The sequence below is a fragment of the Mya arenaria genome, chromosome 4 (assembly GCF_026914265.1).
Source record: "Mya arenaria isolate MELC-2E11 chromosome 4, ASM2691426v1".
Lineage (NCBI taxonomy): Eukaryota > Metazoa > Mollusca > Bivalvia > Myida > Myidae > Mya > Mya arenaria.
The window spans coordinates 38,757,064-38,770,588 of record NC_069125.1 but is presented as its reverse complement, the minus strand read 5'-3'; the positions used below and the strand labels follow the sequence as shown (position 1 = coordinate 38,770,588).

The 13,525-nt window shown below is 38.4% G+C and overlaps 1 protein-coding gene across 1 annotated transcript; it reads right to left on the bottom strand.

Moving 5' to 3' along the window:
* Positions 1–4,125: 4,125 nt before the first annotated feature.
* On the bottom strand, positions 4,126–11,829 carry LOC128230792 (glycoprotein 3-alpha-L-fucosyltransferase A-like). Its single transcript, XM_052943232.1, has 5 exons — positions 11,691–11,829; positions 10,997–11,418; positions 9,853–9,886; positions 8,143–8,923; positions 4,126–4,999 (listed from the first exon to the last, which is right to left on the bottom strand). Exons 1-5 carry the CDS (start codon positions 11,827–11,829, stop codon positions 4,639–4,641), a joined length of 1,737 nt encoding a protein of 578 aa, XP_052799192.1. The 3' UTR covers positions 4,126–4,638.
* Positions 11,830–13,525: the final 1,696 nt, after the last annotated feature.

Here is a 13,525-nt window from a genome sequence, read left to right as displayed (position 1 = left end):
GCAACATGGAGTTTTTAGTCCACAAGCAGGGACGATTTTCAGACTGCATAAGTTTGTTTTTTTATCCCCAGTGGTCCTGTGCGGTTCTCATGGGGTAGAAACAGGTCCGCCCCTTGCACGTGGTGAGCCATGTCTTTTTCCAGACAGCGACCAAACCATTTAGCATTGCTTGAGTCTTAAATAATTTCAGGAGTCTCTTAATTCGGGTCGTCTTCTGTCTCTGAGTCTGAATCGCTTTGTTCAGCCACCTCCGTCGCTTCGGCCATATTCTTCATGAGGACTCTGACGTCATTCCGGAGCATTGCAATGTCTTCTCCGCGCATGTAAACATACTCGTAGAACATTGCTCGGACGCCCTCCGTCAACGACGCCTGCAGCTGCAAGTTGTAGGTTGATCTTCGGTCGCCTGACTTCCGGGCGGCCTGCAAGCGACGGTGCATGTCGCTCAAACGCTTGTTGAGCAGATTCAACTGGGTGCAAGCCTTCCGGAACTTCATCATGGTGGTTCGGAGCTCGTGTTTTGTGTCTGTAAGTTCTTGTGACCTTGACATGGTCCCTCTGGAAGACCATTGTGGTTTCTTTATGCCGATGGTGACTGGCAATTGCACTTGAACTCTCGGAGCTGCCATTTTCAGATGCGAGTAAGTTTCAATTTCTTCCGTGAAGCAGGAAGGTATCAAGGAATGATGTTGGATATGTTGGTTCTTTCATTTATATTTCACACACGTTTTTTGACATTTACCGTACAAATTAGTGATAACAATCAGTCATCGATGTTCACTTTGACACATCGCCCATTGCAGCGCTGATCTGAATAGTGACAAACACACGGACAAACAATGCTGTCCTAATTATTGAGTAATTAACGCCGATTGAAATCATGATGTGTTTACAAATCACTTAATTGCTGTTTTCACAACATGACAGACATCGAATTGCATTTGTAAAGATTGTTTTAATGCTGTTTTTTCCCCTTATCTTTAAAGTATATGTAATCTGGACGTTGGAATTTTAGCATTTGTCACTTTACGTATTTCAATTAAATAAACAAATTTACTTAGTGGCGTGACTGCCATGATTATTTAACAGTAATTCTAATCAAGGCACTAAACCAACTGCACAGGTCGGTTGACAAAATGACGCTGAACTTTGTCAATAATGTTGCATGATTGCCTGACGAGTGAATACACTCGCATTCAATTCACTCTACGGTGTAAATTTCTTAATCTGTAAAAATATGACCAAACACTATTGGTACGAAATGGTTATGACACGAACTTTTCAATTATTCGATAAAAGTTACAGGGACAAACAAGTACGAATACATTTATATATTCTACTTGTACACATTTTCAAGCTCAATACCAAACTCAATGTATTACATTATTGTTTTCAATTATCTTCAATTGCTGTAAACATGTTCACTATGTTAATTTTCGCATGTGTAGTTTTATTCGTCCCTCAGGGGCGAAACTTTTATCAGCGAAAGAATCAGGCGGTTGTCAAAATGTAAACACCGCTAATATGCAAAATTGTGGTAAATACCAACTAAGTTGTGATAGGATAAATACAGTAACACACTCAACGTTTCAACTGCCACATGATTTCTGAAAATGCGTATTAATGTTATGTTTGCCTTATTTGTTTAACTTGGTTCAATCTTGAAAAGTAAATTGCATTTATAATTAGATTATAATTTTAATAACACTTGAACTCAAATTTTGGGTCTTCATTTAGACATTTACCAAAATATGGCATTGCGGGATATTTAGTTTAATGTGACAATATTTAATAACAATAAACAGTATAGCCGTTGTGTCAATATTCTTCCGTAATAAATTGTTAGCTACTTATAGTTCTAAATTGACTTTATGCTTACAAAGGAAGCGAACAGTTAATGGTATTAATAACATTGAGTTGTGGCATTAAATCATTTATGTTCCAAAAACCAGCCAGTTCTACTCACTGCCTTCCCTCCCCCTTCCTAGCAATTTAATATATTCGGAAATGCCTGCATTTTGGCCCCCTCCCCCCTGTATATGACGGCCCAGCTCCTTGGCGTATTCCAGATGACTGTAGGCGGCCCGAAGGTTGAAACATAATATTGTCTTTCCGGCAGAATAGTATCTTGATGCGTGAGGCTTTTGTCGCGGTGATTTGTAATAAACAAACCTTTCAAACCTGTTCAACATATTCCCATGAAACTTTGTGCACATGCTACCTGTGACAATACGCACATGTGTAGCAAGATTCATAAAAAGACGAGCGTTGGCATTCACTTGCGGTTCTTTTGGGTCTATCTTAGTCATGTCACACTTTTAACAGCTGTTTAATGAATGGTTTGTCTGTGTAGTAAGTACTATGTATGCAACGATATATTTTGTTGGATTTCGTAGTGTGAAAGATTTTACCAACAGTGCTTAACAAATTTATAAAGAGCTATTCATACCGAAAGTGTACGTGATAGATGCACTCTTTGCTTTCACATTGCCTTACATATTGCGTTTTTTCCTTCAGTTACAGTTCTCATAAGTTTAATAATGAACTTTTATTTCTAAGATGGTCAAGTTAATGCTGCACTCGGGATTTGATGTATAAGATAATGGAGTTTTGATGAATAATGATGTTTGCCACAACTGGTCAATATCAAAATGGTATTTGGTACTGTACATGTCTTTTACTTGATCTCGTTACACTTCGTATGAAACTACTCGTATAACAAACTGTTTTCCACTTTCTTTATTTAAAACAAACAACAATTAACAAAATTTAATATAATATCAGTAATAAATAATGAACACGTATTTGGCATTGTCACGGTTACAAGATGTGTCTTTTGTACAAATCCGTTTGGGTTTTATGTCTGTGTAAAATGCATATGGACGATATAGATCTACCGTAAGGCCAGAGTTTTTATATCTTTAGATTTACGGGAGCGCCGTACCTAAATATTGCAAAACCCAAATAAAAATAAAATTCATTTTCGTAGTTTTATTTTTATTTTTTCCGACGAACGTTGCTCCAATGTTAAGAAAAAAATAAAATTAGTGTTCTATAACCCATATCTCAGAACCAACTGGTGTACCAATTGTCATTCATTATCGGTCTTCTACCGCACAAACCACGTAAACCAGTCGGAAATACGCGGGGAAACAGAACAGGTACCCGTTACCATAACAACGTACTGTCAAAAGTGAAAGTACTTTTTGTCATACCCCTTATTTCTCACAATTTCTGCAGCTATATAGAAATGTTTTACTACAAAAAGTTCCGATGTTTATGTTTCATTATTTAAATCAAACCGTGGTGAACTAAGAGCGTGTTTATTGTGATTTTTTTGTAGATTCAGTATGTTGTTCGCGTTTCGTGGAATGATTGCGAAACTTCCGGTCAAAATAAGGAGACAGAAATTCGTGGGTTGTATTGTCTATTAAAAGTCGTTGGCGCACATCGTATATTAACAAGGATGAATTGGATTACAGCGCAAAAATGTATAGCTTCTGACAAACACAAACTGCAAAATGATATCGTGTTCATCATAGTCAAAATGGATATTTTTTTCTGAATTTGACTCTGGGGAGCATTGAACACACTGCTTCACGATCACATATTTGAAGAGAAAAACACAAGGTATCGTGATATTCGTAGTTTAATAATGATTAAGAATTTAAATCGTTATAGAATACTGAAAATGATGTAATAATAACATAGTGTGTGTTTCCGATAAAACAGAAAAAATCTGAACATAAGATATCTGGCAGTCAGTGCAAGAAGTCAAACTTATCCGTTGCTTATTGCCAACGGGCATAGCTGGAATTAGAAGGATATTTTTCAGGACTGATTCTAAAATCAGTTCTTAGACCTGGTTTTTTTGAAACATATAACACTTGTAAAATTTATCTTAATGCTCCCGAATTTTCTTTGGTGAAGTACATAAATGTAGATTTTGACTGTCTGTGTATCCGTAAGCCCTGTCAAACTTTGAAGTGAAGAGGAATTTCCATCAGGGCTTCTACTTTTTTTGGTTATATTTTCTATATAAAAACCACATCACGGTAAATTGTCACGGTGCTATTTCGTTAAAGACAGAAAAACACATTTGACCTTATTATACCGTGTCTGAAACTGTGTTCAATGTTTGATTACTTCACAATGGAAAGGATATGCTTATATTGTGGGCAAAAGGTTAGAATTGGCCATTTAAACTTCTTTATTACACTGACATATTTCATAAAATCCATGGGTTGATAATATATGCACCTCATATGCATAGATGCATTCGAACAAATATATACAATTAATTTCAATGAGCACTTGAACTCACAGTGTTGAGGTCAATATTTTCAGTCATTAAAAGGATCTTTTTATTATGCTTTTGAAACTTTATGGTGATCTATCACCCTTTTTTCAGCCTATGAAATAGCTGACACAAGCAAGGTGTGTTTTATCTTCATGATATAAGAAGATTTAAAAAATAAAAAAAATCGGAGAAAAATCCGTTTTATTTTTATTTATTTCTCCTTTGGGACATTTTATGCATTTTATTTTTATTTTTATTTCCTCCTCCTTACCCAACTTTTTGAAAAATCTCCCGTAAATCTAAAGATAAAAAAACTCTGGCCTAAAGAACAAAAAATGCTAAGAATAAAAGTCTGAGATGTAGCGCCCTCTGTCCGCGTGTTCGCCCCATCTGTCCTTTCCAATACACACATCCTTCCCGCGCCACCACTTGTTGACGTCATCGTATGTCGTCATTTGTCTCGTGTCGTCATGGAGCATGGCGCACAAGCGGCACCAAAAATATGTGTTGACAAATTCCCCGGTTCCCTTCCACCGGAAGTACTCATTATAAGCATTGTCGTTTGCATCCAGTTGGTGAAGGTAGTCTGCGAGTGCTCGCGGGTTCGGGTACTCATCCACGTGGATAAACGAGTAATGTGGGGCGGCGCGCCGGTAGTCCTCAGGAGCCGCGCCCATCACGATAGGGATGACGTCATGCCTGCAAAGAGAACATTGGGCTATTAAAATCAAGCGCAAGTGAGGCCGTTTTATAATCTGTATAAGGCTTAACGTTAAAAGTCTTTGTTATTGAATGCGTGAAAACCTACAAAAAAAAACGACTCCTGTAATAGGTGTCTCATAGTGGCTAAAAGTGTGAATGGAAATTGTGTTTGAATGATTGAAGGTAAATCGGGGGCTCTCAGCGACAATAAATATCAAGCGCCACGATTGTTTTGGGACAAGATAATCGGTGTGTCTTAAGTTTTGCATAATCAGTGTTGGTTTGCTCGTTTATTAGGTCCTTCATTCATAGTTTTGTGACATTTTGTAAGATATCTCTCAGAAATATGTGTCGGCTATTGGCAAAAATATCAAAAGCCAGATAGTTTCTTCATAACCTGAGGTGATGGTAACCGTCGTTTCCGGTCCACAACCAGGGACGTTTTTCAGACTGTATATCAGTTGTCCCTTTCATGACCAATGCTCCTGCTCGGCTCTCATGTGGTAGAAACAGGTCCGCCCCTTGCACTTTATGAGCCATGTTTGTGCTAGACAGCGACCCGACCATTTAGCATAGCTTGAGTCCTAAATAATTTCAGGAGTCTCTTATTACTGCTCTTCTTCTGTCTCTGTGTCTGAATCGCTTTGTTCAGCCATCGCCGTCGCTTCGGCCATCTTCTTCATAAGGACTCTGACATCATTCCGGAGCATTGCAATGTCTTCCCCGCGCATGTAAACATACTCGTAGAACATGGCTCGGACGCCCTCCGTCACCGACGCCTGCAGCTGCAAGTTGTAGACAGATCTTCGGTCGCCGGACTTCCGGGCGGCCTGCATGCGACGGTTTATCACGCTCAGACGCTTGTTGAGCAGATTCGACTGGGCGCATGCCTTCCGGAATTTCATCATGGTGGTTCGGAGCTCGTGTTTCGTGTTGGTAAGTTCTTGTGACCTTGACATTGTCTCTGTGAAAGACCATTGTGGTTTCTTCCCGCCGATGGTGACTGGCGATTGCACTTGAACTCTAGGAGCTTCCATTTTAGGCAGCCAGTATGTTTCAATTTCTTCTGTGTAGCAGGGATATATCAAAGAATGATATTGGTATGCATGGTACCATTATTTATATACAGAAACTGTTTTTGACATTTACCGTACAATTAAGTGATAACAATCAAGCGTCGATGTTCACTTTGACAGCGCTGATCTGAATAGTGAAAAACAATGCTGTCCTAATAATTGAGTAATTAACGCCGATTGAAATCATGATGCGTTTGCATATATCACTTAATTGCTGTTTTCACAACATGTCAGTCAAATTTGCAGTTTTAATGTGTTTGTAAAGGTTTAATGCACTTCACTTATTTTTTCTTAAGTAAAAGTAAACTGGTCGTTGGATTTTTAGCATTTGTTTGTGACGAAAGACTATCTGCTCTTTGGAATAGTTTCTATAATAGATGACTTGAAGTAAAATCTTAGTGTTTAAGAATGAATGGGAGAATACCATAATCATAACGAGGCCATCCTTTAAAACCTACTGCGGCCTGACCGATGTTTAAGTGATTATACTGAATCGGGAGCTCGGGGAGGGAGTGTGGCTAATACTTAATAATAAAGAGCACATGAGTCGTCTCATGGGCCGCCGAGACAAAGAAGAAATACTTAGATAAAACATACATTTCTTTAAATCTCTAAATTAATGGTAAAAATGATAAAAGGACAAGGTGTCCTAACCTTTATAGTAGTTAGAATGGAACGAATATGGAAAAACCCGTTTTGGAAGATAAAGAAACTAAATCCGGTTTAGAATGATAGCTATGTTTATCGAACTAATGTTATCAAAAACGTCAGCATACTAAGTAGCTTAGGTTAATTTTTAAATCAAGCATTTATGTTATTAGAAATTCTCTTATAAATAACATCGTTTAGATCTTTCAAGTATGGTGACATTTGTAAATAGCCTCCCATAATATTTCATAAATATATTTAATATATATCTCACAGTTTGATTTTGATATGTATCTCGTTTTTCTTTTTAATACCATCTTGTTTGTTCTTTGATTTAACTAACTTATAATTTTCTCTTTTCATTGTAATTAGGCCATGCATCGTTGTGACCATACTGAATATTTATATGTGTGTTTATATTTTCTATATTTTGTCAAGAAACTGTTAAATACACAATTCTGTCTGTATGTATGTCTGTTTGCGTTTCAAGACCGGAAAAGACCGGAAACACCTAATTTACATAATTTTCCTTGATTTATATCGGGCGACAATATTGGCCGTAATGAGCGCCTCAAGGGATGACTCAATCGGAACACCTCGATCATTTTCCATCGAAAACCACCTCGGATGTATGCCGGTTCATTAGTACATGTAGTTCGTAAAAATCATAAAAAATAATAGTAGATACATTTTGTGCATTGAAAACAAATTTTGAATACCAAGAACATCTTGATAAAATTGAAAATGTTAATCTACGCAAACAGTTTTTTTTTTGTTAGGTTTAGAAATTGAAGTCGGTAGAAATCTGGTTTTGCGAGTGGAAACAAACTGTGCTAATGTTGTTACGAAAATGTTATTGAAAATGAATTCCAATTTTATTATAATGTAGTTAATTCAGGCACTAACGCTTAAAATACCAAGGTAAAATATCATGGCAAATTTACTATATGTTAAAACGACTATGTTAAGCATAAGAACAATAAAGATAGCTAACTAGATTAAACGAAGCCATGAATCCAAGAAATACTTTTCTTTTACAATAGATTTCCTCATTTTATAAAAAAAATAATCTTTGTTTATTTTTTCTAAATGTTTAACAACTTATATTTTTATATATGATTACATATTAATGTCTATAAATAAAGTTTGAAACTTGAGATTTGATAAATTATTAGGTACCCTCATTAATTGAATCAGAGATCTCTTCAATTGCTTTGAAGAGCTCTCTGTTTCAACTAAAGAATGAAACAATAATTATATGTAAGCAACAAATAATAAGAGGCATCTTCAAATAAACTGAAGAGGTCTTCAATTGATTTATATTACCGAAGATATGCCAGTCTAAAGCAAATCTGTATACTGCCAAAAATAATATATATGTAAATGTAGTTTATGCCATTTTAATAAGATACTTACTGAAGGCCCGTAAAGAAGAATTTCTCAGTTATATAATCCCGGCAGTTTGAGTTCTCAAAGGACAGGTAAAACTTGTAGTCTTTCTTTAACATCTGCAGACATGCGTCTTTGCCTCTGGGGCATTTGTGGGTGCCACACTTTCCGTATATATCCACCTGTATATGGCGGCTCAGCTCCTTGGCGTATTCCAGGCGGCTGTTGGCGGCCTCGCAGTTAGAAACAAACCAAGCGACCTTTTTGGTCTTTCCGGCCGCGTAGTTTCTTGTGGAGTTAAGCGTGTGTCGCGGTGGGTTGTATTTAACAAACTTTTCATACGGCGCGGCGATGTCGGAATCCCGTCGGTAGGAGGAGACCCAGTTAAAGAGTCCCCGGAAGCGGTCCAAGTTTGGAGTGAAGTATGGCGCCTCCAACAAGAAAAGGATCCACCGCTGATTAGGCGGCCGCCTCGTCCACGGAACACGCGGCTCCTGGCGGAACAGAACAGCGTCTGCATTCCGTCCGTGCACTCGGCGGTCCGTCAGCGCGCACGCGCTAACGGGGCACTTTTGTTCCACGAATGATGTTCGTCCAGGTTTGACTCCCCAGTCATTATAGCCATTGTACAGCAAAATATTTTTCACCGGTATCTTTTTGCCGAGTTTTTCTAGTTTTAAGACGGACTTAGATTTAAATTTCATCTGTTTCACTATCCTATCGTCCTCGTAATGATCCAAACTTGGCCATATAACGTCTGTTTCATCTGCTTGTGTCGCGGGTTTCAACACTATTGGAGAGTCTAATACTGTTTGGATTGTGGAGTTTTGAATAAAATCGTATTCCAAACTTTTCCCCGTTTTCTGTGTTATCCAGATATATTTTGAGTTTTTGTGAGATCTGTGGTCTGGGAATGTTTCTAAAATAACCTCGTTTGGGTCACTTTGAACCCAAACATTCACATAGAAATTTAAAGTCATCATTAAAATAAAAACTGGCATTATAATCCATGATGATATTGTATGAGGCCGCATTGTCACTGATCAAAACCAATATTCACTAGATAGATCCCATTGAATTTCGGCTTAATCGAATAAATTGAATTTTAATACACTACGCGGACAAGCGTTTATTATTTACAGTTACCTAGTTTTAACAATATTATTATGACGGGAGCTGTCAGCAGTATCAATTAACGGCTGCAATTGTACAGTTCGACTTCCGTAAAGGCCGTGTGTGTATTGAAGGCCGCTGACTGGACGCCCCTTAGGGCACCAGGACTGACCTCCTCTTAAACCTCAGCACTAAATAGGGGGTTTCTAGTCATTCATTTTTTTTTCATTTTTCATCATCATCATCATCCTCATCATCATCATCATCATCATCATCATCATCATCATCATCATCATCATCATCATCATCATCATCATCATCATCATATCATCATCATCATCATCATCATCATCATCATCATCATCATCATCATCATCATCATCATCATCATCATCAACAACAACAACATCATCATCATTAAAATCTTCTTCATTAACATGATCACCACCATCTTTGTTATCATCATCATCATCATCATCATCATCATCATCATCATCATCATCATCATCATCATCGAACGCTGCAAAATCGCTCATATAGGAATAGTTGTAGCCATTACCAATTTATATCAAAATCCTTCAAGTAGTCTCACTATTATGAAGAGGGCACTAGAAAGCGTTTTACCTCTAGATTTGGCATCAACCCTGAGGGTACGTACCTGGAACAATTGCAATGGAAATTACTTTCGAAATTTTAACCAGGGTGCGAACATAAATGACAATCTGACGTTTTACTCTTAATGTATTAGCCACGTAATACACACTTTTATAAAAGCTTTAACCATCAACATAGTTATGATCATGATACGCTATGGGACTTTAATCCATATTTTAGATTTTTTGACCGTGAATTAAAACAGTTATTGGTGTTTCATTGCCCCCAATCCCGAACAAAGAGCGCAAGCAAATATTTTATCTATATTTGAAAAATTATCGCATTATCTGAGATTAAGAAATAAACACAATAGATGTTGGTCAAATAAACTTTAGTCAACAGAAAACTAAAGTTCAAACAAAAACAATACTGAAAGAAAAAGAAACAAACTATTTTTTTGATTGATCTTGTGACTTTTCGGAACAGAGCAGTTTTTGGATGTATTGCATTTTTATTAAATTCATAGAAAATAGTTAGATATAAGGACAGCTGGTGAAATCATTTCAAATATTTTCTATTATGTCTATTGAACATTTTAAAAGACAATTTATGATAGTTTACCGTCCAGTTTTAAAGAATATATATATTTATATATTTATAATGTCATATAATCATACATTTTATCCCTAATAAAATGCTTAAAAAAATAACCTTTTTCTTGTAAAAAATGGAAAAAGCTTAATCGGATTTATTCATTGAATGTCCTCTTTCAAAAGATTGCATTTTACTTATGATATTAACTCAGAATGCAGTGATTAAAAAAATAAGCGTACTTTATAATTAAAATATGTGAAGAAACAAGAACACTAAAGCGGGAGGAAAATGCCCCTCCAAAAAGTAAATGTTCTCGACTCTGTTATTATAACATGTAAAATATGTTCGACCTTCTGATTTAATATGTAATTGGTATTCTAACATTTAGATTTTTTCACAATAATTCTTCACAAAATAATACATTTTTTTATATTATAAAAAGTTTAATATTTCTCCACTTTATTTTGAAAAAAAACAAGCTGATACATATACATTTATCAAAGCTTTGTGACTAATAAAATTTATCGATTTATATAAATTTATAATGTTTATCAAAGCTGTGCGACTAATGAAATCCCACCCGTGTTGGTGCCACCCGTATCCCCTCCCGTGTTTGTGCCACCCGAGTCCCCGCCCGTGTTGGTGCCACCCGTATCCCCTCCCGTGTTGGTGCCACCCGAATCCCCGCCCGTGTTGGTGCCACCTGAGAATCCCCACCCGTGTTGGTGTCACCCGAATCCCCATCCGTGTTGGTGCCACCCGAATCCCCACCCGTGTCGGTGCCATCCGAATCCCCACCCGTGTTGGTGCCACCCAAATCTCCTCCCGTGTTGGTGCCATCTGAATCCCCTCCCGTGTTGGTGTCACCCGAATCCCCACCCGTGTTGGTGCCACCCGAATCCCCGCCCGTGTTGGTGCCACCCGAATCCCCGCCCGTGTTGGTGCCACCCGTATCCCTTCCTGTGTTGGTACCACCCGAATCCCCGCCCGTGTTGGTGCCACCTGAGAATCCCCACCCGTGTTGGTGTCACCCGAATCCCCATCCGTGTTGGTGCCACCCGAATCCCCACCCGTGTTGGTGCCACCCGAATCCCAACCCGTGTTGGTGCCACCCGAATCCCCGCCCGTGTTGGTGCCACCCGAGTCCCCGTCTGTGTTGGTGCCACCCGTATCCCCACCCGTGTTGGTGCCACCCGTATCCCCTCCCGTGTTGGTAACAATTGAATCCCCACCCGTGTTGGTGCCACCCTAAGCCCCGCCCGTGTTGGAGCCACCTGAATCCCAGTCCGTGTTGGTGCCCCCTGAATCCCCGCCCGTGTTGGTGCCACCCGTTTCCCCTTCCGTGTTGGTGCCAACCGAATCCTCATCCGTGTTGGAGCCATCCGAATCCCCGCCCATGTTGGTGCCACCCATATTCCCTCCCGAGTTGATCAGATGCCACCCGAATCCCTGCCCTTGTCGGTGCCATCCGTATCCACTGCCGTGTTGGGGCCAACCGATTAAATATGAACTTCAAGGAAAACTTTCACGTGTATTATTCTCTGTGAATTAAAATATACGTTGATCTGTACGGGTCAACGACGATAAGGTAACCCAGACCTTTAATTAGTTTATACTTATTTATTTTACAACGATTGTTAAACAAGTTATTATTGCGTGGTCTCATGTTATGGGGGAAGCCGGAGTAAACTGAGGAAACCCACTTGTCCGTATGGTGACCACAAACCAAACTCACATGCGCCCAGGCCGGAAATCGAACCCGGGTCTCCTAAGTGAGAAGCGAGTGCGCTAACCACAGCGCTAACCGGACAACCTCTAATTGAAACGTTGACACAAGGCAAGGGCACGTAGTCGGTATGATTATTTTCAATTTATACATAATTGAGTTGGCTCTCTTTCGAATGCACCAGTCAACTGTAACCTCGCCCCCACGTCCGGGAAATAGCGGGGACTTTGACTTTCGGTCCAGCCTAGCCCGGGTAAAATCCCCGTCAAATGCCCCCGCACCCCCAGGACCCTAGGTAAGGACCATTCCCTGCTTTTTGGGGCACGAAGACAAAACTACCGCATTCACCCGGAACTGCTGGGCCACCTGAAAGGTAAAAACACTGCCATTCCCCCCGCTATACCCCCGGATCTGGGGGGGGCGTGATTTCAATTGACTGGTGCATAAGGCCAAAAGTACATAGAGGTATTTTCGTTACCATGATGATGAGCTGCATCTGCTTCCTTTACGTCATGTTTCAAAATCATTCGCGGCGTCTTTGATGTTTTGCATCAAAATAAGTCTTGTAAGTTTGCTTCATTGAAATGTATCCAATCCCATATCGTCGAAACATCACATAAAACTATCCATTTTTTACTCGAAAAATATCATAGTTTTGAGCCCAATATATTCAATTTTTCTTTAGTTTGTCAAAAGTAGGTTTAGCGGACTCTGGGCATAAAATTGTGTAGATGCAATAACATTAATCAGTTTAATAAAACAAATGTTATGTATCATAGTTTTGAGCCCAATATAATTATTTTATAACTTTTAAGTTTGTCAAAAGTAGATTTAGCGGATTCCGGGCATAAAACTCTGTTGATGCATTAACATTTATCTTTTTAATAAAACAAATTCTATGTATCATAGCTTTGAGCCCAATATATTTAACTTTTTGTTAAGTTTGTCAAAAGTATATTTAATGGACTCTTGGCATAAAACTGTGTTTATGCAATAACATTAATCTGTTTAATAAAACAAATGCCCTGTATTATAGTTTTGAGCCCAATATATTTAACTTTTTTTTAGTTTGTCAAAAGTGGATTTTGCGGACTCCGGGCATAAAACTATGTTTATGCAATAACATTGATCTGTATAAAAAACAAATCCTAATAACTTATTTTAAGTACCGTGTTTGTTTTAGAGATGACACTGTACTTGCAGTACGTTTGCAGTGTATACATGGTGTTATCATGTCATTGCATTGACAAACATGAAAAATTGCACGTAACCTCACTTGTTTGATAATTGTAGTGTTTACTTTTTATCTTTATTTACACAGCTTGAACTTGATACTGATAATAAAATCAGAAGGTGACTTATAAGCCTATCTTACTGATAAAT